We start from the raw sequence: 26158 nt of genomic DNA on the forward strand, positions 1-26158 counted from the left end.
TATGATATATATATTAATAATTCGTATTAAGTCCTCTTTGGTTTCGCCATTTTTCCCTCGTTTGAGAGATAGTGGTATAGAGGTATAGTGTTAAAGAGATATCATTCCCAACACGTCTCTATCAATGAGGAAAATCCATTATCTTTTCTGCATTTGTGGTTTTTAATGTCAACTGCTTATACAACATCAGCCTATAAAAAAACGACACCTCTCATTTCATCTATTCATCACCTCAATACTTTGTACAGTTCTTCCTTGAATTTATTTATACTATCAACTTCCACAACAACAGATGGAAGTTTGTTCCAACAATCAACCACCATGTGCGGAAGTTTGGCTAAAGGCAAACTTCCCCAAATCTATTCTAAAACTATCCTTCCTCAGTTTGAATTTGTGCCCCCCCCCCATGTGTAGTCTGAGCAAGAGGAAGAATTCCATCAACTTTGAGCTTGTTCCATCCATTCAAAACCTTAAACACTTCAATCAGATCACCTCGTAAGTGCCTAGGCTCCAGACGTTGCAGTTTACAGAACTGAAGCATTTCTTGGTAAGAACACCCCTTTGTTCCCCCTCACTCGTTGTCTTCTCTGTACCCGCTTAAGCGGCTCTACATTCTCCTGATATGAGACCTTCAGACGCGTATGGAAGGCTAAAGATGTGGCTTGACCATTGCCTTAGACAACGATACAATTACTTCCTAATCCCTGCTAGCCAAATTCCTATATATCATTGACAAAACGCCATGATCTGCCTAACCTTTCTAGATCCCGTTGCAGTAGCATACTATCATTAATATCATTAACCATCCACCTAACCAAATTTTTCCTGTATTCTTAGTGATGCCAGGCACCGAGTTTACAGTGCCTGGCATCACTGTAAATGATGATGCCATTTACTGGCATCATCACTTACTGAAGGCTGACTCTTAAGGTATCGTGGATGTGTGCTCTGACTAACACTCTCAGTTGCTGGTAGCATTAGTCAGAGTAGATGAGCTTTTTTGACAGCCCATTGGGTGCCTATGAGAGAAAATATATTGAAGATCTGTTTGACCACAGAGTGATCGGGAATCATCTTATTGTTCTGTGAGAACAATAAGAACTGAACGGGTGTCACAAGTTTACCTTATGTGCAGTTCTGTATCACACACTATATAAATTTAAGTGGACTTGTATCAAGATAATGCAGAACAACTTCGTGGTCAAGTGGGCTGAGTTCAAGGGCTCAAGATACTTTAGACCGGGAACTCAGCCCAGCCCGGCCCAGAACTGTGCCCTGAAATCTTGCCTTAATAAATTATAACGTTGAGGTTATAGTGCACTTAGTTTCAAGAAACAACTTTGATATTACATTTTTTGGCACATTTCTGAGGCTTTTGATACAATTCTTCTTGAGAGGTTATTGTACAAAGTAGAGGTCAGCATGCCATGGATGGTCCATCCATGAATTAGGGATTGGCTTAAGGATAGGAAACAGAGGTGGTTATAAACGGGTATTCTTCACAGCAGTTTTGAGTTGCAAGTGGGATACTTCGCTACTCTATTCAAGTCCTGTGGAGATCAGTGCACGGATCTTTTTTGTTCCTTATCTTTGTAAATGATTTGATATTATAAGAGTAGTCTGATATATCCCAATAATGGGAGAATGAAAAAATTCCTGATATTGAATATATGAACGGATGGACCGTTTCATGAGAGAAAATAAATTCACAGCATCCAAAATATAAGAAATATGGTCGTATTTTAATGAGGACACATTAATTTTGGTTTCATTTTCGATTACGTTAAGTTCTTTTAGAATTTATTTAGTTAAAAAAAGAATTTTCGATGTAGGAAAAATAGCATACTACAGTCACTCTCTTGAGTAACATTTCTACTAGAATTCATTTTAATTGAAGAAAGGAAAGTTTTATATTTTCCATTGATATCAGTTATCCAAGATTCACAAGCTTCTCGACCACCAGATGAGCGAAGGCAAATTTAGCCCAACGAAATCTTTGAATAGCGTAACCGAATTTGATTTCTTGAAGTATAATAAGAGTCGTGTATGATGATTACTCCAGAGATGTACAAGCAACAAGAAATTTATTATAATAGCTATCCATAAATTATCTTTACAACTTCAAAAAATATACAAATAAAGCACTTTCCAATTACGTATATGATGCGCGATCAGAAATTTGGAGGAATGACTTTGTGTCTTGAAACTAAGGCGTTTTAGCTAGTTCCCACTTGTCGTACCATGTTCAGGCCCTTATCTAGACATAATGAAGGATGAATCACTCATCCGTTTATCAATCGCTTTCCATTCAAGACTTTCTTGAGAAGCGAACCATCATTGTGATCCTCCTTCCACTATGATCATCGAATTTAGCTCCCTATGAGGAAAGTATGAAGAATGCAACTCAGAAAATTATTTGCAGTTCCAAAAGAAACTCTTAAGGAATACTTCCAGAATTTGGAGTCGTTCTGTGCAGTTTATTGTACGTTATTTCCATTTTATAATAATAATTTGTGCTCGGCAAAGTAAAGCCAAATTTTCTCCACGTAGAGTATTCTGTCAGTAGAATAAAAAGACCACTGCCCTTTTTATCGCCTTGGTGTATGTAATAAACGTACACCAATGATGAGTGAAGTTAATGTCAAAAGTGAAATACTGTAATTAAATAGTATATATTACGTAAACTAAAGCAATCCTTTGTCTGGTTTCTTTTTATTTTTTAAACATATAAACATAATTAAAATTTTTAAGCTTTTTGTGCAAACATGTCACGAAAACAACTTCAAAATTGCCAAGCGTTTATTTGTACTATATACATTTACACATTCTGACTTGTATAAATTTAAAAAGTATTCACTTTATATATCAGTACGCTTCCTTCTAAATTTCAAAATGAAACTGCCAAAAACCCTTCAGTAGTTTTTCAATCCCTACATTTAGATACAAAATTGATTACGGTTCTTTACTATATGACCTACGCAGACAGTGAAATAAATATGATCACCTGTAACGACTGGATAAAGTCCAAGTTCGAATACTGTCAATAAAGTGAGGCTTCTTTGGAGTCTTCTTCTGGCTTGGCTCAGTCAAGCCAGAAAAAGACTCCAAGGGTTACATTATTTTTTCACTCTAAAACTAGGATTTTTCATCCAGCGAAACTGGAAAATTGCCTAACGAAATTTACAGACAGTATACTGAAGCCTCATATAGTTAGTTGCTGTGGCACTTGGAATACAGACAGACTTTAATATGGTGTTCTTAAACTGAGTGGTTTGCAAAATTTCCTCATATGGTCACCCTGTTCTCATGAACTATCATATTGGCCTAATTTGACCTTTGCACATTGGATTAAAATTGTGGATTTGTATAGTAAAAAGAAACTCATTCTTGTGTTCCTATGCTTTATTTTATTACCAATACAATTGGAGTACAATATAAATAAAATATACAAAAAGAGGAGTAAACAGGATGATTCAATGGTCCCATTTGAAGAAAAGGAATATGAGTTAAACCAATCCCCTCCATTATACTTTTGCTCTGACTTTTCTACACATTCGGAGAATATCAACTGTACATAAAATAATGCTGGTCATTAACGGACAGGTGAACAACACGACGCGGAAATAAAGCGAAGTTGCAAGAATCTGTGGATGCCGCAAAATTTAAAGGCTTTCGAGAGGTACATTTTCACCAGATTTTCTGAAAAATCAAAATACATTCTTTAACATACATTAAATGCTTTAAAAAGGTACTATCAGGATTACATAACCTAAATCCACAACTTCGATGTGAATTTTAAAAATAATTGTCTCAAGTTAAAGGAAATTTGCAATATAAAATATTAACCTAAGCTTTATTTCAATATACACAATAAATTTTGGACACGATAAAAGGAAATAAGAGTATTAAAAATCCATTAAACATAAAAGTATTTAATCAAAGTTCACTTAGAGTTCCTGTTCAGTGTTACTGACGCTTCAATTTTGTTAAGTTTCGGACTGGTTTATTAGCCCTAATCTGTTGTTTTTCCACTTCACGCCAAAGATGTCACAAGCATATTAAAGTAATTCGAATGAGAATCTGTGGCCCCCAAGACCACTCTGAAAGACTTAACACTTTTTAGGATTTTTTCAGACCATGACTGACTTTTTGCTTCGCTTTAAACATAAGGCAATTGAACGTGAAAGATCATACGTTTCGCAAAACCCCAATGAATTTTCAGATGAACAGCACTTATTTAAATACAATGCAACATAAAAGGATAAATGGAGGATTCTTACTTTTCCTTTGATTCAACAATCTTCTGATAATTTCTTAAAAATGGACTTAAGAGCTTTGGCTCAACCTCTTTGCTGGAACCTAATTGAAAAACACTTTTCTTAATGTTTTCTCTAAAAATTTATATTTGCAGCATAAACATCAACGACATTGATACTTGTAAAACTAATCCGAAATGGCATACATCAAAGTAAAATGAATCACAATTTCATTCCGATAAATAGCATATCTTATAATTCGTGAATTTCATATATTTGGATTAACGTTAACTTATACGCTATAAACCCTACTTGTAGTAGGGTTTTAAGATCTTCAGAGGCCAAGGCCATGTTTCTCCGTGTATATTGTCTGTAAACGGTGTGTGTTCTGTGGTAGAAAAAAGCTTTTATTCGAAAACAAATGTTTAAAAATTTGTCGGCCGACCCTTGGCTTTAATCCTCTGTATCCTCTTTAGTAGACTTAAAACCAAATTTCATTACAGGAATGCGATATTTTAGTCCTTTCCTCCTTACACAAACGAACGAATTCAGTTAATGATTGCTACCTTCTTGGCCTGGTCCAAAGCCAACCAGGACAAGAAGGTCTGGTGGGCTTTTGTTCCATTTCATCGCAAAAGTGTTCAGTGGGATTAAGTTACGAATTCATGCAGTATGCCACTGACCATAAAAAACAAGAGATAATGATTTGCCACTCTTCCCATAGTGTTGGAAGGGGGAAATTGTTCAGAATATCAATGTATCACAAGACATTCATTTTGTCAGGAAAAACAACCAATGGTCCAAGCCCAATCCAAAACGATACTATCATCTTCACTAAATTTTAGACCTCGGACCACAGGCTTTGCGAAAACCTCCACCAGGCCCAAACATTACCATCAAATCTTAAAAATCGTGTACTATATTTCATATCTTTATAACACAGTTTTCCACGGTTAAAGGAATATATTGCAATGCTCAAAATGTCTCGTTTTCTCAATCAAACGGATGCCTTAATACTTTATAATTCAGTATGCATTGATTCATGCTGTAAGGCAAGAAAACGTCTCACCTGTTAGAAGACTCCCAATATATCCAACCACCATTGTTGTTAGGAAACCAAACGCAGTGATCCAGACATAGGCTACTTTGTACAGGGGAAAAATATACCTAAAACATGAAAAAAAAAGAAAAATTGAAAAAAATTTCCCTCTTCACACAGGCAAAATATGTACTTATATTCGTTGTATTTAAAATTCAACTATTTAAAATATGAAAAATTTGGAAGTGCTTTCTATAAATTATGCCATAAACTGTATTCGGCACAAACAGCAATTTGTATAAGTCATTAAAATACAAATTAATATGCCGGTTTAGTAGTCTGTGTAGAAGCGATTAAGGCTGCGAGGCTCCCATCTCTTCTATTTGTAACTTGGTGTTTGTTATGGTGAGTTTGCCTGTTTTTCCTGGATGAAAAACCCGAGTTTCTTTTAAGAATATCTATGCAACTCAACATGAATATGATCCAGTAATTATTATCAATTATACAATGAAAGAGTTAATGCTATTACCCCAGGTGATTCATCAAGGCTGTATGGGTTTTCAACAGATGTACCCATTCTTCTGGATCGCATCTACAAAAATTCAAATCCAACGTAAACAAGCATCTCCTCTCTTTTCGATATACAGATGAACAGTACTGCTGGTTCCAATAAGCTCTAATCTTTGTGGGGAGGCGAGAACCACACTCAATGGCTAAAAATCATAAAAACTTTTGCAACTGGAATCAACAGATAATTAAACGTATGGTATGCAATTTTAAGTTTTAACATGGCTTAATCACATGTCCCTTGGTCTCATATAAATACTACACTCTTTCCTAGGTCTTTTAGTCGAATAGAACAAGTGATCTTTCCGAGTTCCAGAAAGCCATTATTGTTCACGTTCAGAAGGAGCCACAATTTAATAAAACGAATGAAATCATTGGTGTTTCGAAAGCAACCATTTGAAAAGCAAAAAATGAGTGGAACTCGTAAGGATAATGCAGCTCTAAAAGGAATAAATACGGCAGAACATCAATACCCCAAGAAACAGACCGTAGAAATTTTTAGGTTCGGTTTGCTACAAATTTCTGAAAAATTCAATTTAGGCACAGAAAGACCCATTTCCAACTGAACTATGCAGTTGGAGGTGAAGAGCCTGGGACTCTTCATGATCCTAGGAATCACATGGTCAAGAGGCTGAAGGTATCATGGTATGGGATACGTTCTGCATAGTATGTACGAAGTCTGCTAGTACCGTTAGAAGGTCGTGTTCCCATCAATGAATATCTTTCCCTCGTATTGGACCAACTACTCCCTGCAATGCTTCATTTTAACCCTGATGGATTCTTTCATGACCACAACACAACTATGTACCATTGAAGAATTGTAATTGAGTTGTTAGAGGAACATTCCCACAGTTTTGCAATATCTACCTTTCTCGCCTAATTTTCCAAATCTGGATCCAATTGTGAATGTTTGGGACATTCTTTTCCGGTCTTTGAAAACTATTCATTTTCAACGAGTTTAAATTTGATCATTTTCATTGGACAAAGCGGGTCATATTTTCCACAAGAAACGGATCAGTAACACTTTATATTTTCTTCTGTTTTTATAAGTTCCATTTATTTTACACATAACAGTCTTAATTATTTTAATTAAAACAATAATACGATGGGAAATAAACACAAAGTAGAAATAATGAAATGAACATTCTAACTTACTCTTCTTTTTCTTGTACCATACTTGTAAACTTTGTGGTTGTCTGTACTGAATCTGCCCACGAAGAATTCGTGCTTAGTTGCAAGGTATCTGCTATGGAAAAATTATTTCTAGCAATTGTGTGGTTGCAGAGTTCTACAGACAATGGTAAAGCCTGTGAAGACTTGTTTTTCGCCGATATAATTCCAAATGTCATCCACACACCTAGTACAATTCCTGTTACGATCCCCATCATCGCACCCTAAAATAATAGACACAGATGAAAATTATTACAGAAAAGACATCTTATTTTTAAGGTTATAAATAACAGAACGATTACTATTTGATAGAATTAAAAGCACTATTAAATCACGTTTGCTCAATGTCTTTATTATCCTCCTGAATGCACAATCAGAATCCAATGTGAAATTCAATTCTCTGGGTAGTTTGTTGCAATCTAAGTATATCATAATCTTTCTATGTACAAGAAATTGAAGGTTTTAATGGATTTGTTTCCGATTTCTAATAATAAATAAATGATTTCAAATATTCCCTCAACTTTTTAAGTTGTCATTTTTGATCTTCTCCTCTAAGATCAAATGGTGCAACTGTTGATGTTCTACACAGACCCTACACTAGTCTAGAGCTCTATCGCTAGTTCTTTGAAGCTAATACGGTGACTGTCCAGAATGAATGCCTCAATTTTTGAAAAACGGACTTCTGGTACACCAGCTGCTGGGCAACCTGAGATTTCTTCATCATGCACCACGAGGTTCTTCCACACTTGAATTATTAATACCAATCCAGCAACATTGGAAACTAGGCATTCTTTGAAAGTCAAGTTTTTGTTTGTAGAAGAATGGACGAATATGAAGAACACCATAGACGTTGTCATATTTATTTTTAAAATAAATTGATAATTACCTTTTGATTTGCTCTGATGGTATACATGCCTAAGATGAACACACCTAACATTGGTCCACCTATCAATCCAATCAGAATTATAGATGCTTGGACGATGCCATCAAATAATCCTATGAGAAATGCTAAAGCGATGCAAACGACTCCATAGAAGAACGCTGAAACATATGAGAGAAAATTGCAAAAAATTTTCCACCAACGAGATTTTCATGTAAATTATTTTGTAATTTGTATGTTTCACTATCATATAAAAAAGTTGATTCAATAAAAATCTTGTTATATATTTACCAAGAAATCTAGCGACGAAAGCTTTATACTGGTGAATACGTTTGAAGCAAGAGTGAGGAATTATTACATCCATCATAGTAACAGTGGTCAAAGAGTTGATAGCAGAAGAAAGAGTACTCAGCGAGGCGCTTATGATTCCACACACACATAAACCTGGCAGTCCAGGAAGGTTGGAGAATAACACCATAGAAAAATACGGAAAGAGCTGCAAATAAAGGAGAAATATCAGAAATATCATCTTGCACTAACAAGGGATTGGCACACAGACAGACTATTTGAAATAGAGTCATATAGAATAAGTGAATGGATCTCCGTAAAAATTCTCCATAAATGACTTTGAGATCTATCGAATGTGCGTCTGCCTCACTCTGGATTCTTAAAAGTAGGTGTTCCATTTGTGTACCAGAGAGGGTACGCGTCTTGATCTATCTGCAATAGAGAATCTCTTTAACGTGATGGGACACACACTTATCTCTGTACTTGGGAAAACGCAGTATTTCTCCAGCTAACAACAGAAGCAAACAAACGCGAAGGATGTACGAATGGCGCGTACAGTATCTTCACGTGTGTCACTGCTCCTGGAAGGCATTGCCCAATACAAATTTCGCCAGTGTTGTCGGAATAAAAAACTTCATTTCGATTTTAATATAAAACCATTTATAAAATGTAATAATTGATAAAAAGCGTCTTCTTTCTCCTGGCAATAAATTTTGTTGAGCGGACAACAACCAAATATGTTTCTTATCCGTAAAGAATTAAACTTTCTCTTGCAGCTACTTTATCGTTTTTTTGTTCGGATACTTTTCGAGTTTTTACCCACCATAAAAATAATAATCATCATGTAAAAAAAAGGATTCAAAGTTCCAGGAGTGAGGTTAGCTGAGCGCTGCCACACACTCCTTTCGAGTCCGCCTACAAATGCTTAATTGGATTGAGACCCGAATGTGGGCAGACCACATGGATGTGTGTAGTTTTATTTAGCTCAAGCAATTCTTCCAAACATTTAGTGTAACGGATAGCTGCACTGTAATATTAAAAGTATTTCTGGCCTCGATAGGGATTCCTTCCCTTGTAGATCATTGCTGAATAGAGTAAATGAGAGCTAATCGAATCACATGACCTACTTTCAGTGTACTCGGATTCCAGGAATCAGACTTTTCACGTACTAGTATAGAATCTGTATAGTGTGAGATAGTCGGAAACAAAGGTATAATGCGAGTAGGAGTAATCTACAGACCAGGTGATTGTGAGGATTATGACAAAAGCCTCTACATGCAAATAGAATGGGCAAGTAAGCGTCAATGCCTTATTATGGGTGATTTCAATTTGCCTCTAATTGATTGGAGTAAATGGGAAGGAAACTCGACATGGGGAACAAAATTTTTAAATCAACTAGATGACTGTTATTTGTATCAACATGTCAGGGAAAGTACTAGAGAAAAGAATATCCTAGACCTCATCATCATACATGAATCAGATGACATAACAGGGCTGACAGTAGAGGAACCAGTAGCAGGAAGTGATCACGGAGTTCTACGGTGGATGATGACGAGAGATGTAGCAGAAGTAAAAGGCAAAGGAATAGGTTTTAATTTCAGGAAAGGAAATTACGATGCCTTAAGGTACTACATGGCCTCTATTAACTGGGCAGATATCGCACAGAGAGCGAATACAATTGAATTATGGTATGCTTTTAAAACATTAATCACAGATGCCTTGAATGCGTATTTCCATTAAAAAAATGCTCCATGAGGAGGGTTCCATGTTGGATGATGAATAGTGAAGTTGCCACATTACTTGAGCAGAAAAAGGTGGCATAGAAAGATTACAGAGCAATAAAAAGTACTGAAGCCTATAACATCTAAAAGATGATCTGTAATAGAGCCACAGAAAAGGTTCGACAGGCAAAGGCAGTTTACGAGAAATCACTAGCAAACAGAGCAAAGAGGGGAGATAAGGAATTCTTCACATATATAAATGCCAAGAAGAGCAGGACAAACCAGATCGGACCTTTACGTAAAGGAAAGGGGATAGTATTAAATACACCAGCTGCCTTGGCAGATGAACTCGACAGTTATTTTGCATCGATATTTACAAATGAAAAACCTTTTGTGGCAATGGGAAATTGTGGGAGCGAAGTTGAAAAATATGTAATTAATGATATTGAAATTTCGCAAGATTATTTAATGAAAAAACGTTCGAGCCTACAGACCAATAAAGCTCCTGGAGTTGATGGAATATACCCAATAATCTTAAGGGAGGCGGCAAGTGAGTACATTGAACCATTGAGGCTAATTATCCGAGCATCACTAGACTCTGGGGAGATTCCCTTGGATTGGAAAAGTGCCAATGTATCTCCCATACATAAGGGTGGCTCTAAGAGCGAAGTGGGCAATTATCGACCTGTCAGTCTGACTTCAGTGGTAGAGAAAATCATGGAGGCAATGATCAAGGGTGGAATTCAGGATCGTTTGGATAGAACTGAAATTCCGAAGGATAGTTAGCATGGTTTTGTAAAAGGAAAATCATGTTTAACAAATCTGGTTCGGTGTTTTGAATGGGTCACTCACGAGCTGGATTTAGGGAATAATTTCAACATATTTATTTAGATTTGTGATAAATGGCTATTCCTCAGATTCAGTTGATGTAAGAAGTGAGTTTCCCCAGGATCAGTATTAGGACCACTGTTGTTTTTATTTTTCATAAACGATATCGATGAAGGGAATAGAGGGCGTGATGTCTAAATTTGCAGATGATGTTAAAATTGATAGAGTAGTTAATGATCACTGTCAAGCTGAGCTTCTTCAGACAGACTTAGATAGACTTCAGGAATGGTCAGAAAAATAGCAGCTATGCAACAAAGTGTAAGGTATTACACCTGGGAAACAGTAATCCCAAAATAACTTATTCACTTGGTGGAATTCAACTAAACCCAGTACTGGAGGAAAGGGACTTGGGTGTTACGTACTCAATTACGTACCCTGGAGACACTGCTGAATACATCAATACCTTAATCCTTCAGAAAATCCAGAACCTTGAGGCCTTCCTCTCCGGTTTCGGACTTCAAATCAATCCTGAGAAGTCAAAACAGTTGACTTTCTCTCTCAAACGGAGCCCAACAATAGTACAACCCATTTTAAGAGGATGCGCGATTTCTGCCGTCCAACAACATACAGATCTGGGCGTTATTTTTGATCAAAAGCTCTCCTTTGTACCGCACATAGACAACTTGCAAATAAAGTTCTGTCGACTCCGGTGGATGATTAAACAACAACTAATGCACGTCCATGACCAGGCTGTGGGGTGCAGATATATTAAGATATGTGTTTATCCGGTAATATTGTATGGCGTCGAAGTCTGGACCTCAACTGCTACGACCCATCTTAGACGGATTTTCGCGGGGGAATTCTGGCTACTGAAGTGGGCCATATGGAAATTTCGGCTTCCCTCTACACCAAGGACCACCCAGATGGCGGCAGCTCTCAACATGAGACGTCTTCCTGCCATCATTCACGAGAGAGGACTCGTCTTTGCCATCAAAATGATGGTCGGCATTATCTCAGTGCCAGATTTCTGGGCTAACTGTGGATGGAGGATCCCGGTCCCAAGCCTTAGGGCTAATCCAATACTACAGGCCATTCCAAACCGGTTAAAGCTAACTGAGCGGTTCCTACCCGTGCAAATGCTGCAAGACATACAGTCCTTGGACGGCGAGCTCTACAAATTCGCAGTCGACAAGGAATATAGGCAGAAAGTACTCGGTCGACTTCCTTCCCAGGACCACGTTAGAGGACAGTAGACCCTGCTCCCGGAGACCTATTCTTCACTGCCCTGAATCCATCATCTCAGTGTACAAACTTTTCAGGAGTCATAATGCTCTTTTTTTTTTTTTTGTGTTTATTGTATTATTTGATTTCTTTTATGTAAACCCCTGGCTTGTAGCCGTGAAGGGAGTTGTATACAACAATGTGCTTTCTGTGAAGGGCATTGAGTACGTCGTTCGCGTTATCTATTCAATAAAGAGTTCTTCTAAAAAAGTGGGAAAGCAAGTAAAAGGTAAAAGCGAAGTTAATTGCCTTCCTTTTTCAAAAAAAAAAAAATAATAAGTATGCATTGAAATGGTCGTCTATATCACATTTACAAGTTTTCCCTTTATTTTGAAAATTGACCAGGAAATATTTCCTATAATCGTGCCAGATAATCACGAGAGTACTGTATATGAAAAAATATTATATACTTAGGTATGTTCCTTTAAGTTTTGTAAACTGGCGTACTTACTTCGTCAGCTCTGGACACAGAAGTTCTCGGATCTTGAAGTGGATCGCATCCATAAAATTTAGCAAACAACACGAGACCAAGAGCAAAGCAGAAGAAACCAAAGCATGAATTAAGGGCTAGTCCAATCGCAAAGGTCCTAGAAACAAATCAAAAAATATATTGTTTTATATTGTTTACAGCATTGATATTTTACTAAGTTGTTATTTTTCCTAAATTAGTCTGGATTGTGATTAAGTGGAAAAGCGTCCTGTCCTTATTTACTTTACCAAACTATCAATTATTTTTTTAAACTATTATGTAGCTTAAAACAATCAGGGACTTTATAGTTACATTCCGATTGACCGAATCTATTATATAGGTTTTTAATATTTTTAAAATATCAATCAAGCTAATTAATCAAAATTTTATTTTTAAACTTTATTATAATAAAGCTTTTCTTACCATTTGGCATGTGAAAGCGATTTAGTTGCTAAAAGCCTTTGTGCTATCAGTTGGTTTGTTCCTTGATACGCAGCTCCATAAATTGTAATACAAACTAACACATTCCAAAAGCCATAGCGGTTGGTCATGTCAAATTCTAATCTGGAAGGCAAATTAATGTTTCACTCTTTTAACTAAAATATTTGTTTTTAGAATAATTTTTCGTTATTCTCAGCGTTAATGTCTTTTATGAGATTATTTATTTATTATTATTATTTTTTAAGTGGAATGCAAGAATTATTTTGTAAGTTGAACGTTGAAACATTGACAGATCGTCCAAAATTATTTATATTGTAATACCTCATGACATCAACATATAAAGGGTAAGCAGCAGCAGCCGTTATCAATCCACTGCAGGATGGAAGCCTCTTCAATAATTCATGTTGAGGACAATGCAACATCTACTAATCATACTATTATAAAGTTGTTTAATACTCACCCGGAAAACGTTAATCTGCCTCCTTTGGATCCGATATCAATCACGTTTCTGGAACCACCAACCGAATCTGTTCCTTTTCCCAAAAGCAGAAGAATAGCAAGAAACATCAAAACAGCCTGCCACACATCGGTCCATACGACACCCTTCATTCCTCCCTGAAACAAAAATTTCTGTTTACTGCAATGAAATTGAATTTCTCTCAATTTACTCAATTACTGCCATTTAATTCCTGAATTGATGTTATAAATACATTGTGTTGTATGTTGAATGAAATTTGCATCATAAAAACATTTCAGGATATCTACTAATGAAGTGGACTGTCTTGTCCTTAACGTCTTGGTTCTGAGGTGTTATCCACCATGTGCTCAGGCGATGTTAGAATACAAAATATGAATTTTAACGTGAGAACACCCTGTAAAGCGAAATTTTCAAAATCTGATTCGTTCAAAACTATCTGAATCTATTTTACAGTCACCCATCCCATTTCCCTCGCTTGTCCATCCTTTCGAAGATGGCTGCTGACGGTGGTCTGTTTGCCCATTTTGTGAATGTAAATTCCGAGTTTCTGTCAATAAAAATGTTCTTAATACCAGTTTATAAATAACTTATATTTCAATTTATTTTTATAACGAGAGAGCAGCAGAATCCAGTAAGATTCAACATACGGAACCAACGGATTTACAACTTCAACAAAGAGTGGAAGGCAGACTACTTCTTCATTGATACAAACGGTGCACGTCTTTGCTGGTTTTTCAATTGCAGAATTGCAATTGCTAAAGATATTACGAGGCATTTTAAAAACGAATAGTAGTTCATTTTCAAAATGTTTACACTAGTATGCATGTCATTTCATTTAACACATCAATAATACGCATTTTTTCAAAAGGACTCACTTTGATAAAGAGGAAGGACAGCAGCTTACCATTGCAGAATAGGAGGTACAAACAATCCCAGCCGTACAGATATACACCCAATCTGGCACTCCTGTAACGCTATTTAAGCAGATAGAAGTCACATACAAAATGATAGCAGAGTGGAGAATCTGTAAAGCATAAAGGAGACACGTCAAGGATGACTCCCATGTTGAATGACAATAATAAATCACAATGGTGTTAATATAAAATCGTCTTAAGATTAATTGGATATTATGTGTAAAGAAATCCAGCAAATTTTCTTAACTTACCGATTGAATCAAAAATGCAACTGAACACAATGTCCTTAAATAGATCCCAAATCTTTGCTGCAAATACTGAACATAAATATTACATTAGAATGCAATAAGGTCGTTACTCTTTTCTATAAAAGAAGGAATATCATTAAAAGAAAAGGGAAATCTAAAGAAATATATAGAATTATAGATTTCTGTGCTCTGTCAACTTAAAAACACATCTATCTATTAATACAAAGGGTATGATCTTCAAGTGGCAACAATTTCTCTCTGAGGGAATAAATAAGGCCTTGGAACCGTACGGTTCCCTTCCAGAGACCAAAGATTTGTGTGCTGGCTTGACTCTGATTTCTTTTTATGAACTGTCTTCTGTGTATACTTCGACCTTACAAAAATACTGTTTTTGTAAGTTATTTTAAATACCCTAATCCAAACCTTCTCACCTTTCAATCCAAACAAAAATGGTTCTACCTGGAAATACGATTATTTAGTTAATTCATAATTATTTTCAATTTAAGTTAATGAATGCGAAAAAAAATAAATTGATTAATAGTAACTTAGAACATACGTACCTCATTAATTGTGAATTTTGAAACTCCAAAGTAGACGGGTATAATGAAAAATCCCGCTAGAATAACACCCAGCCGATAGAAAATAAAATGATAAATGAGATCAACGCCAAATCTGTAGACCTCTGATGAGTAACCAACAGCAGTGACTCCAGACACTGAAGTGGCCATCAAAGAAAGCGCAATGGGAAGAATTCCAGTATTTTTGTCACCCAACAAATATTCTTCAGTTGTCCTCTTCTTTCCATCTCTGATCTTGAAGTATATTCCGATGGCAACAGGTACAACCAAAACAATGGCAATGACAGCGTAATCAACAATTCCTAGACTGTAACTTGTAGGTATCTCTGTGGATTCCATTGTCTCTGGATAAATTTGTTAATATTAAAGTTTAAGTCACAATTCAGTGTCTAAATTAATTTTAAATCAATTTAAAATTAAAATAAATGAATGAATTTATTATTTCAGTGAAATAATTGATAGCTATCGTATCATAACTCCAATAAAATTTTTAAATAAAACTTGAAGAGGTGTCCCATCTGATTGTTTGTTTCTAGCTCATATAGCGAACCCCCTTTTATCGTCTAAAATTATAATTTATAGTAACAACCGACAGATTGGTTTAAGTTAAACTTTATTAAAATAAGTATATACCTAAATAAAGCACTATAACAGATATAAAATAAAACAAAAGCGTTAAATACATAAATGAGTTAAAATATATATAAATAAAATAGAAACTTTCGGGGCGAGTGTCTCGTTATCAGCTAGTTAGTACGATGTACTGAGTATGGAGTACCTCAAGGTATGAGCGCTGTCGGTAATCACGTGATTTGTCATGGTTTCACTCTCGCGTCGGGGAAAGGTTATGTTTCTCGACCCAATAATGTTCAGCAACAGCAGAGAGTTCAAAGTTATTGAGTGCGGAGAGTTACCGCATGCTCTGAGACACGGTCTTTTAACCTTCTGGCAGTTTCACCAACATAACACATCCCGCAATCCAGACATGTAATACGGTAAATAGAACAGCTCCGTAAAAAAGGAGGAATAGGTGTTTTCCCTCTGGAAACGATGGAATGCAATTTCCTACCAGGGAATTGCCCCCACTCTTCGTGAACTAGTGTTATCAGTGGAGTACCCCTGTGCTCATTTTAGCTTTCTGTAATTATTATTGATATTGATGAAAGTATATCAGGCTTAAATGGCCAAGTTTGCAGATGATACGAAGGCTGGCAGGGTGGTTAGCGACAGTAATCAGGATGAGCTACTGCAACATGATCTAAAAAAAATTGGGTCAATGGGCTGAATGGACTACATATGGGTAGAAGTAATCCTCAGATTAATCTATCATACGTGTGCTACTACAATCAGTGGGAATGGAAGTACCTGGGGGTAATTGTGCAGTTTGATATGAAGATCTTTGAGCACAGCTCATGGGGGTTTTGTCAATGATATACAAGACTTTTTCTAGCAGGGATAAGGAGGTGATTATCCCATTGTATAGGGCAGTGATCAGATCATATCTGGAGTACTGTAAACAGGTCTCGACGCCTTGTTTTAGGAAGGATGTCAAGTTGATGTAACTGGTACAGATAAAGGCAACGAGATTGGTGTGGGGAACAAAGGGGTGCTCTAAGCAAGAAAGTCTTCAGTTCTGCAAATTTCAGCGTTGGAAGACTAAGTATCTGCGAGGTGTCTGAGTGATGTGTTCAAGGCTTTGAATGACTTGACCAAACTCAATGCTGATAAGATTCTTCTTCTTGCTCAGACTATGCACATGGGGAGCTTAAATGCAATTTGAGAAAGGATGATTACAGAATAAGTGTGCGGAAGTGTAGCTTCAGCCAACGGGTGATTATTTGCTTGAACAAGCTTCCATGCGTTGTTGTGAAAGTTGATAATTGTAATGAATTCAAGGAAGAACTAGACAAGCTGTTGAAGTCGCTGCATAGGTGAAATAGGATTTTTTCTCCTAAAGATGTAGCCCTAGAAGCTTGCTTTCTTTCATCATTTGCCACCACTCATACTATTACAGACGTTCTAACCTTAACCATTTCAATATTATATTTATGCTCCTTTGTTGCCTATTTGAATTTCACCTTTAAGATTTGCCATACCACAGATGTCACACTAAGCGGTGTATAACTATGTGAAGTCTTAAGTGGTGGTGGTCACCGTTATTCTACATTGCCTGGGAGGGGTGTAATTTCGATTCTTCTGGTGAAAGTAGCTAGATTTTTCGTTGCCATAATCCAAAATGTTTTCGTTCGAGAAATAGTTAAAGCGATCAGGAACCCATGCGATTTACTGACATAAATACGCATGGCTGAATGAGATACAACGTGGATAACGAAAGCTTGAAAATATTTGTTGATTTTACAGCTTGGACAAATTAAAAGATCAACTTTATCGGGGTTTCCTGTATAATTAATATTCCTAATACCACATTTGAGGTTCTTTGCTGTTAAGCAAAATGACATAAGTAATTATATAACATTATATGAGTATTTCATCAAAATTATATAAGTAATTTCTCTTCAAAAAGACATACCTAATATTCTGCTTTTCAGCACGTAAAAATAGCTAGAAAATTATCAAGCTGCGACTGACTCGTTTATCAAAACTGCTCCTGATGCAAGTCAACGACAATTTTGAACAAATTTCGAAAACTTGGCAGTACTCTGCATGGCATGACACTGCATTAAGGTCAGAATGACACTGCATTAAGCTACTGGGTGTGGTAATAAATCTTAATTATACTCTTTGCTAAACTAATATAAAATAAGTAAATTGTATTTTTTGCTTTTATTATCAGTAACGGCCACAAGAGATCAGGATTTTAAAACAAGAGAACTTTAAATGGGTGCGAACACAATTAACTCAAACGCACAAGTTCAGTCTTAAATGATCGAAATTCAATTGGTCAACAATCCACGTCCATGGATATTTAGTCAACAAGACAATGGAAATCTTTAATTTGTGGACAGGACGGTTAGTCAAGTGGTCAATAAAAGTTTCGACCAGATCAAATCAATGAAATTTTGTCTCCAAAATCAGAAATATTCAATTTACAAAACTGCGTTTAAAGTCTGTAAAACCTCTGGTGGATATATGGTGAAAATCGCTTTTCATGTTTGAATATATTTTACATTAATATTATGATTATACAGGTATTATATTTCTAGAATAGTGAGCAAAGGAAGAAGCTTAGGGTCGTACTACCAAGGAGTTTTTGCACATAAAACCTATAAGGGAAAACATGTTGGGACAAAAGAAGATTGCCGCGGCTGAATTTTTGATGCTGGATGGTGGAGAACCAATCTTGTCTTTTAAAGCATCACGACTGATTTATTTGCCTTTTCAAGATGCAAATTTTTGAATCTGATAATCAGGGGAACAGATACTATAACTGCTTTCAAGTTGGCAAAAATGTTTAGCTAGAAAATCGTTTAAAATAGGTGAATAACAATTTAGACAGGAAAATCTCCAGCAAAAATTTCACAATCATTGCTTTTGGTTACCGTGGTAATTAGCTTAGTATAGATGTCCCACATAATAGTGATCTTTCGGCAATTATGCATCATGATGAAGCTGATATTTAGTTATTAAAAGAACCCTTATTATCAGCATGAGTGGTTTCATAATTTACTTCTCTCACTGGCTTTAAATTACGATATACGCAATACAGCATAAGCGCACTCAGCATTTTTATTGTGATGTTTACCACGAATAATCCCACTTAAGATTCACTTGAGGTTTGCATTAAGTAACTATTTACTGTTCAAGGTCTACACGCACTTTTGTTGTTAGGAAAGTTATACAGAATGCTGTAGGCGAACACTTTTTTGTGAGAATATCAAAAGATGTTTATAGGAATATGTAGCTCTCATCTGAAGCCGATTTAACTTAACCGTAATCGGAAAAAGTTCATAAAATAATTTAGGAATTCCAATCTCGTCTCAGAGAAGATTCGAAACTACTTCTTTTTTACAGTGTTGTAGAAAAGAAATCGTAACCACTGTAATCACTTGAGGGCTGCACATTTATCAGGTCCATAGATGTTTCATACAGTATACTTTATATACTTTCAACTTATTTGCTTTCAATCAAGCTGAACGTAAAAGTTATTTGAAATTTTTTGACCCAAATATGTCTTTTGGTCTGGTTGCTAAGAATGCACGAATTCTCATATAATTTTAAGTTAAAAGCTGCTAAATCCGTGGTAATGTAGAGAAAATGTAAACAGGCACCCTGCTTTCTTACGTTGCCTTTAAAATTTAATTCGTGTATGACTTTTTGGCGACGCCCCTTCTATGGACATGGACATAAACGTGACTTATTGTTAGGACAACACCTAAAAGGTCCAACTCCTCCTTATAGCGATGTGGCTGTATAGTTGTATTGTCACCGTCCTCCCCACACCAGTATAAAAAAGGCCAGCTATATAAATGTGTGCATGTCTGTGGTCTGTGGAGTTGTTCTGGTCTTGGCTACGCCAATGAAGCAATCACGTGGACGTATTCATCCATCACCACGGGAAGGTGGGCTAAGGTCATTTTTTATTTATTGGCCATAATTAGAACGGTACAGCACATCTTGCGCCTACCCTGTTGAAATATTGAAATATGTTCTAATGCTCAGCCAACCTGAGCCCTTGTGGAATCGCACAGTTTGTAGGATCGCAGTCCTCCTCCTCACACCCATCGGGTGTGAGGAGGAGGACTCCTCACTTGCTCCTCTATTTGTAACAAAATTAACTGTATTAGAAATACCTGGACAGGACACTCTTGGATGGACTTCAAATCCCAGATCAATAAAGAAACGCCCGATTTAAGATCAATGTCTCTCTCTTATATATCAATAACAAATTAATTTTGTTCGCCCTTATCAGGTATTTCGATGATTTTTAATTTCCTTCCACCCATGAGAAAACTCTGTTTTTCCTACTTTTTTATCACCCCTTCTAAATAATAATAAAATTTTTTAAATCTACTTTCGTTAAGTTCCTGTTCAAATGAATTAGTCCTCTAAGTCGTATTCTTGGATTAATAATAGCAACTCGAAAGAAAAAAAAACATTCTCATTCACATGCAAATTTTGAATCTAACAAAATTTTATCAAATGACAGCACAGTAGGTTCACCAATTGTCAATCATTTGAAAGGAGTGTATTCAAATTTCTTCGAAAGCTGAAATGGTTCTTAAAGATCTGTTGAATCTAGAACTCAGCCGATGTCAAATGGACTAAGCCCTTCTCATCCAATCGTGTGGTAGCTGCCTTAAGAAATCTCCACATGATACCATGTTACGGGACATGTGCTACGGCCAACAGATCCTCTCCTGAATTAAAGCTATCAAGATTTTATCCTCTATCAATAAAATCGTACCAATTCTTGAATTGTTTTTTGATCATCAATCTTGAAAAGACCATGCAGATATTTTTCCTGACTCAACCCCGAAATGACTACAGTAACTTTTACTAAAAAATCCCAGTTGTATTTCACTCCAACTTCAGTGCGATATTCAACCCAAAACTGCGGATTAACATCCATGATTTGTTTAATTTTCTTGTCATATCCTTGACGTATGGTCATGGATTTCACAGGAAAATGAAACAAAAACATAAAAACCGTGAATGTCATTAAGAATCATTGTTTACCTGTGATGAATGTATATATCAGAAGTATGAGCATCTGCTGCTCCAACAACTAAGAAAATGCTCCTGGTGTTTCAATAATAAAAAAAAAGGTAAACTGCAGCCATTATCAACCCACTGTTGGATGGAAGCCCCCTCAATGAATCACGTTGAAGGAAATGGACCATAATATGCCACGCTGGTCCAGTGCAGTTGGCAGATCAACCGTATTTAGAGTCAGGGACTTGAACCTGTTCAAGTCCCAATTCACCTTGTAAAAATTCTTTTAAACAGGCAGAAAACAGTTTTGAGGAGATTGTTACTCCTTGTCGGATGCTTTTTCTACGTTGATTTGAACCTCATGATTCTTGATATGTACTGATGCAGTACAGGTCAACTTCAAGTCTCCTCTAAGGTGCCTAGCTTGAAAGCCTTGTGGATTAACTCAAGACTCGAAGGATTCTGCAAGGCGTTTGGGGAGCAAATTACTATCTGCTTGGCCAGCACTCGTAGGTAGAAGAAATCTGTTTTGTGGAGATGGGATACATTTAAACAAAGGTGGTGCAAGGGTTTTTGCCAGTATCATTGAGGATAACTTAAAGGTTCAGGAAAACTGCTAGTTTGGAGGAACAAGGGTAATATAAATACGCGTTTATCTGATAATATTGGTCAATGTAACGCTTGCTCATACCTCAAGAGTATTTGTTTGTAACAACAACAGAACATATTAGCAAGATGTTCTGAGAGCAGAAACGTTTCAAATGACAGGGACGCAAGCTTAAACAACGCCTGTTGAGATCTGTAAAAGGACGTCCTTATGAGAAAAGACTTCGAATATGTGGGATGCGCAGCTTGAAAACTAGGCTCCTTAGAGGCGCCCGGTTGAGGAGTTTAAGGATCTGAGAGGCAATAGTAAAATGAACGAGGATGAAATTTTCACAGCTATAAATGATTCCAGAATTAGGGGCCATAAATCAACTTACGGGTGAAGATGTTTAGACTAGATTGCAGAAAGTTTTATTTCAGCCAGCAAATTACAAATTACTGGAATAAGTTACCTACATGGGTGGTAGATGCTGAAATCAGTGAAGTTTTCTGTATTTACTTTCGATAAAACATTGTATATCACGTTAAAGAATATTATGGCTTTCTTTTGTCTTCAAAATTCGTGTACTTCTATGTTTAAACAAAATGTAGCAAGATTCATTTTATGCTCTTTCATGTTACTGTTGTTGAATTTAAAAGAAAAGAGAAATGATTGTTGAAATTAGCCACTCATTTAATTATAAATAATGTGTCCTCCGTGGTAGCTTAGGCTGCACAATACGTCGTTTGCCACTTGTTTTCAGAGATCTTGTTAAAGATCCCGTCGACGATTGAAAGAATTTCTAAAGTTTTCCTTATTCGAAGTTCTCTTTAATCTCTTTAATCATGCAGCGAGAAATCTTCATGATCTTTAAGTTCAAAAAGAGTTCAAAAACTGGTAATGCAACTAAACCTAATGTGTTGAGCATTGCTTTTCCTTGAATTCCTGAATTGGTCATTTGGCTTATTAAACCTCATTTAACCTTCTTCGGTCAGTAACACCACATCAAACAGTAACTCCACACGAGAATCCGAATTACATTTTTTTGGATGGAACTATACGAATCCTCTAATGGAATTCAATATATGTCTGTGAGAAGAGTGGCGAATATTTTTGTCAATATCTTTTTCATGCTATCAGAAACAACATAATGTAAAAATATGTTTCTTAATTATATTATATTAAAAAGCAAAGTGTGTATTAGAATGATGAGTACACCGTTAAAATACACTTTTTGCTCAAAGTTTTCTAGATCTGTCTTATCGTCATTTATCTTCTTCGCCTGTCCATTCGTTCGTTGATTGCTGCTATTGATGCTCTGTATTTTTGATTGATATTCATAATGAACTATTGAATTCAATCTGCTACCAGCGGATTCGACAAGAATCGTCTATAAGGACGACTTCTATCTCAAGCAGAGCAAACTGTTACTATTCATACTGTGTTCCTTAGACATCAGGTCATTTTAGTTAGTAAAAAGCTGAGTTATAATAACTACAGAGTTAAACATTCATTTTCCACCCTTAATCTCGAATTCGCTTGGGATTTTAAGTTGTCTACTACTGTGGTAGGAAGTGCCCTTTATGCATTGGAATAATTGATCTTTAGAACGTGTGGATAATTCTGTGGTTTGTCCGACAAATAGATGGTAGTAACAGTTAAAAGCAGAATATAAAAGATAGATACACTCAGTGATAGACAGAAAGGAAGAATGATAGTAGGTTTTCACAAAGGGAACATGCCCATTTGTAAAACAGCAAACAGAAAAGGGCACCCATTCTGTTTTCTGTTTGAAAAATTCAACTGCTGGAAACATCATACATACTTCCATAGCCCGTATCCCAATAAATCCTTATAAATCCATAAACAGCTATCTCTCACAAAGAACCATTACAGTCAGGTCACCCTGCAGCCAAGTTTTGCGTCCAGTTCACAGAGGTTGTCCCCAGGAATCTGTCCTGGGGCTTCTCTTCTCGAATCTTTTCTTGCGAGTTCCTAAATATGGATCTGTTGAACGCAACCACCCAAATCTATGCAGATGATTTGATCATCACCCTCGCAACACATAGCGACAGCAGCCCAGCGTTTTCAAAGCTCTTACCATCCTTCAGGAATCGGCCAGTGAAAATCACTTACATATTTCAACACAGGAAACGTGTTCCATCTTGTTAAAAGGCATTCTGAATATTTCAAGGCCACCATAGCGGTAACACTGAACACTCAACTGAAGCACCAAGGCATCAATCATCCTTGATAGCAATTTATCTTTCACTGCGCATCTAATTTATCTGCAGAAGAAAATACAGAACTACACTGCACTTGTTAACAGAGTATCAAGCTAGGATTGGGGGCTGCGTAAACTTAACCTCTCCCTATATTACAAGGCAGTCTTCTTACCAATGATTAGCTATGCCTCTGGGGTCTGGTACTCTCAAGCACAAATTGTTGTAAATAGGCGAAAATAGACACGTGCTCTTCACGTGCTTCCATTGGACATGGAAATAGTAAGAAAAGGACTATTATACCAACTCTCAAAAGGCAAAACAGCAACATGGCTGGCCATCACAACGGATCCTGCAAACTCCATCAAACTGGAAAAGAAGAGCCTAACCACACATCTACAGCACATATGGCAACGTAAGTGGAGCGATTCCACCAAAGATGAAATAACTAGAAAATTCATCCCGAATACTGCAAGAGTCTACCCTAAATCGCCTGGCTGGCTCTACCCTGGCCTACATGCCACCTACATGCTTACTGGGCATGGACCCTTTAAGGAAAAGCGTCATGTGCTTTCCCTTAGAGCTGGGAGCATCTGATGTACATGCGAATGGGACGAAGACCTCAAGTGAATCCTCATTACCAGGATCGACAACCGCCCTGAGGACCGAGAGAACCAACTTCTTCAATACTCTGAAGACTATTCACCGTTCACAGAATTCTCTCAGCAGGTGTTCTGCCGACGAATGACATTTCCCCGGACTTGATTCTGGCAGTTGCCTCTGTCGGGACTCTATATCGGAACGAATTGAAACCTGTCATTAAACCTAAACAAGGAAAATTGAATCTGTCTGCGCCAATTGATTGGGACGCACCCAATGGCTGAACGACTCTAAGAGGTGGCGCTGCACACTGCACCAGATTCTTATGGATCCTCAACTGGATCCCATCACCAGACATGGAATATTCAACTCCACTGGTAATTGGCCACTTTGACTGAATGTGACGTATGAACTAGGCGTTGACTATGAAGTGACCTTTGCACACCGGACTGGTCCCTATCCTGAACGGAGTCTTCCCATCTGACATGACAACTAGCTCCTCATATCTACTGAGCGTGACTCGACACACCTGAAATGCAGTCAATCCTTAACTGGGTGTTCTCATTGGACTTGCCAACATCCAAAGAAAGAGGCACATGACCATTGTCATGAGCGATCTCTAGTGCAGTGCACTCTTGCAAATCCACTTCCCTTCTACTATTTTCACCTGAAAGAGACATTTCTATTGAGCCTGGGGTTAGTCTTCCCTTTCACCCTCATATTTCTGCCTACTCCCTCCCCCTCTTAAATCTTTAACCCCTTACTATAACTACACGCGCGCGTTTTATTTATTTTTTTTAGGCCCTTGCCACTGAAATCTTCGGAAACTAGGTGGCAGGGCCTGCCATAGTTCAATCTAGCCTGCCTCCACGGGGCTGAAGGTGGGCATCGGGATTCCTGCTAGGGGCCCAACGGCTAAACGGCCAAAGGAACAACATAACAATGCACCACGACACTACAGTACACAGACACACATATTACACTTTTCTTTTTTTATCTCTGGTCTACACTCCTTTAACACTATTTAAGCAGATAGAAGTCATATACAAAACGACAACTGAATAGAGAATCAGTAAATCGTAAAAGAGACACACCAACGATTTCTACTATTATAATCATGTTAAAAAATAGGCAATGGTGAAATATGAAGGAATGAAATTATCTTAAAATAAATGGAATATTTTAGTAAAGAAATCCAGAAAATTGCCTTAACTTACCGACTGAATCAAAAATTCAACTGAGAACAATGTCCTTAAATAGTTTCCAAACCTTTGCTGCAAATACTGAACATGAATATTACATTAGAAAGCAATGAGGTCATTAGTCCTTTCTGTGAAAGAAGAAACTATTATTAAAAAAAAGGGAAATCAATAGAAATTTGAATGACAACTCCAAAATCTAATCCACCCAACTGAGATGCCTATCAAAACCAGAATCACATCAAGGCCAACAGCACTGGCTCGAAACAACCAAACGACTAGAGGAAGGACAATTAAGAGAGTCCCCTTGACCCCTGTGTTCAAACTACTTAACCAAAATGTCCGCAGTCTAAGGAATTAACTTGAAACCATTGACAAAATTTTGGTATCTAAAGAATTTGATATGCTGTGCCTCACTGAAACCTGGCTAGAACCCACCGACGATTACTTTGCAGCTACGACCCCCAGTGGTTATGGTGCCGTGCTCACATCCAGGAATAAAAGAAGGGAAGGGGGAACGTCACTGTTCTACATTCAAGCCATCCTCATCCTTGAGAACATCATCTCCAGCAACTCAGATGATTACGAAGCGCTCTATGCACTGCTAAAATTGAGTTCCATTTCCATTGAAGTCGTTGTCATCTACATACCACCCAATCCTACAAAGGAAACAATGTGAGAAAGTGAAGATTGTCGTAAATCATTCCAATGTATCACGCTCAGATCTAAACTTGACTCTGACAGCAGTCACCATAAACGAATGTTGTGTTCATAGATCCC

At 36.9% G+C, this 26158-nt stretch overlaps 1 protein-coding gene across 1 annotated transcript; it reads right to left on the minus strand.

The window, feature by feature from the left end:
- Positions 1-3662: 3662 nt before the first annotated feature.
- On the minus strand, positions 3663-24859 carry LOC150079560 (sodium-coupled monocarboxylate transporter 2-like). The gene is made up of 12 exons (XM_090383114.1): positions 24709-24859; positions 15141-15502; positions 14992-15039; positions 13401-13555; positions 12923-13063; positions 12482-12617; positions 8204-8408; positions 7919-8073; positions 7018-7256; positions 5326-5423; positions 4281-4359; positions 3663-3699 (listed from the first exon to the last, which is right to left on the minus strand). Exons 1-12 carry the CDS (start codon positions 24857-24859, stop codon positions 3663-3665), a joined length of 1806 nt encoding a protein of 601 aa, XP_090239240.1.
- Between the last annotated feature and the right edge of the window lie 1299 nt (positions 24860-26158).

The sequence above is a fragment of the Mastigoproctus giganteus genome, chromosome 10 (assembly GCF_048544385.1).
Source record: "Mastigoproctus giganteus isolate SK-2022 chromosome 10, ASM4854438v1, whole genome shotgun sequence".
Taxonomy (NCBI): domain Eukaryota; kingdom Metazoa; phylum Arthropoda; class Arachnida; order Uropygi; family Thelyphonidae; genus Mastigoproctus; species Mastigoproctus giganteus.

What these genes read in the sequence shown, in the direction of transcription:
- LOC150079560 (XM_090383114.1), bottom strand. Translation starts at nt 24,859, where the DNA reads ATGTCTCTTTCAGGTGAAAATAGTAGAAGGGAAGTGGATTTGCAAGAG. An exon ending in AAGGATTGACTGCATTTCAG is followed by an intron (nt 15,503 to 24,708) that starts GTGTGTCGAGTC and finishes AAATTTATCCAG; the next exon opens with AGACAATGGAATCCACAGAG. An exon ending in TCGCTTTCACATGCCAAATG is followed by an intron (nt 12,618 to 12,922) that starts GTAAGAAAAGCT and finishes ATTTGTTTCTAG; the next exon opens with GACCTTTGCGATTGGACTAG.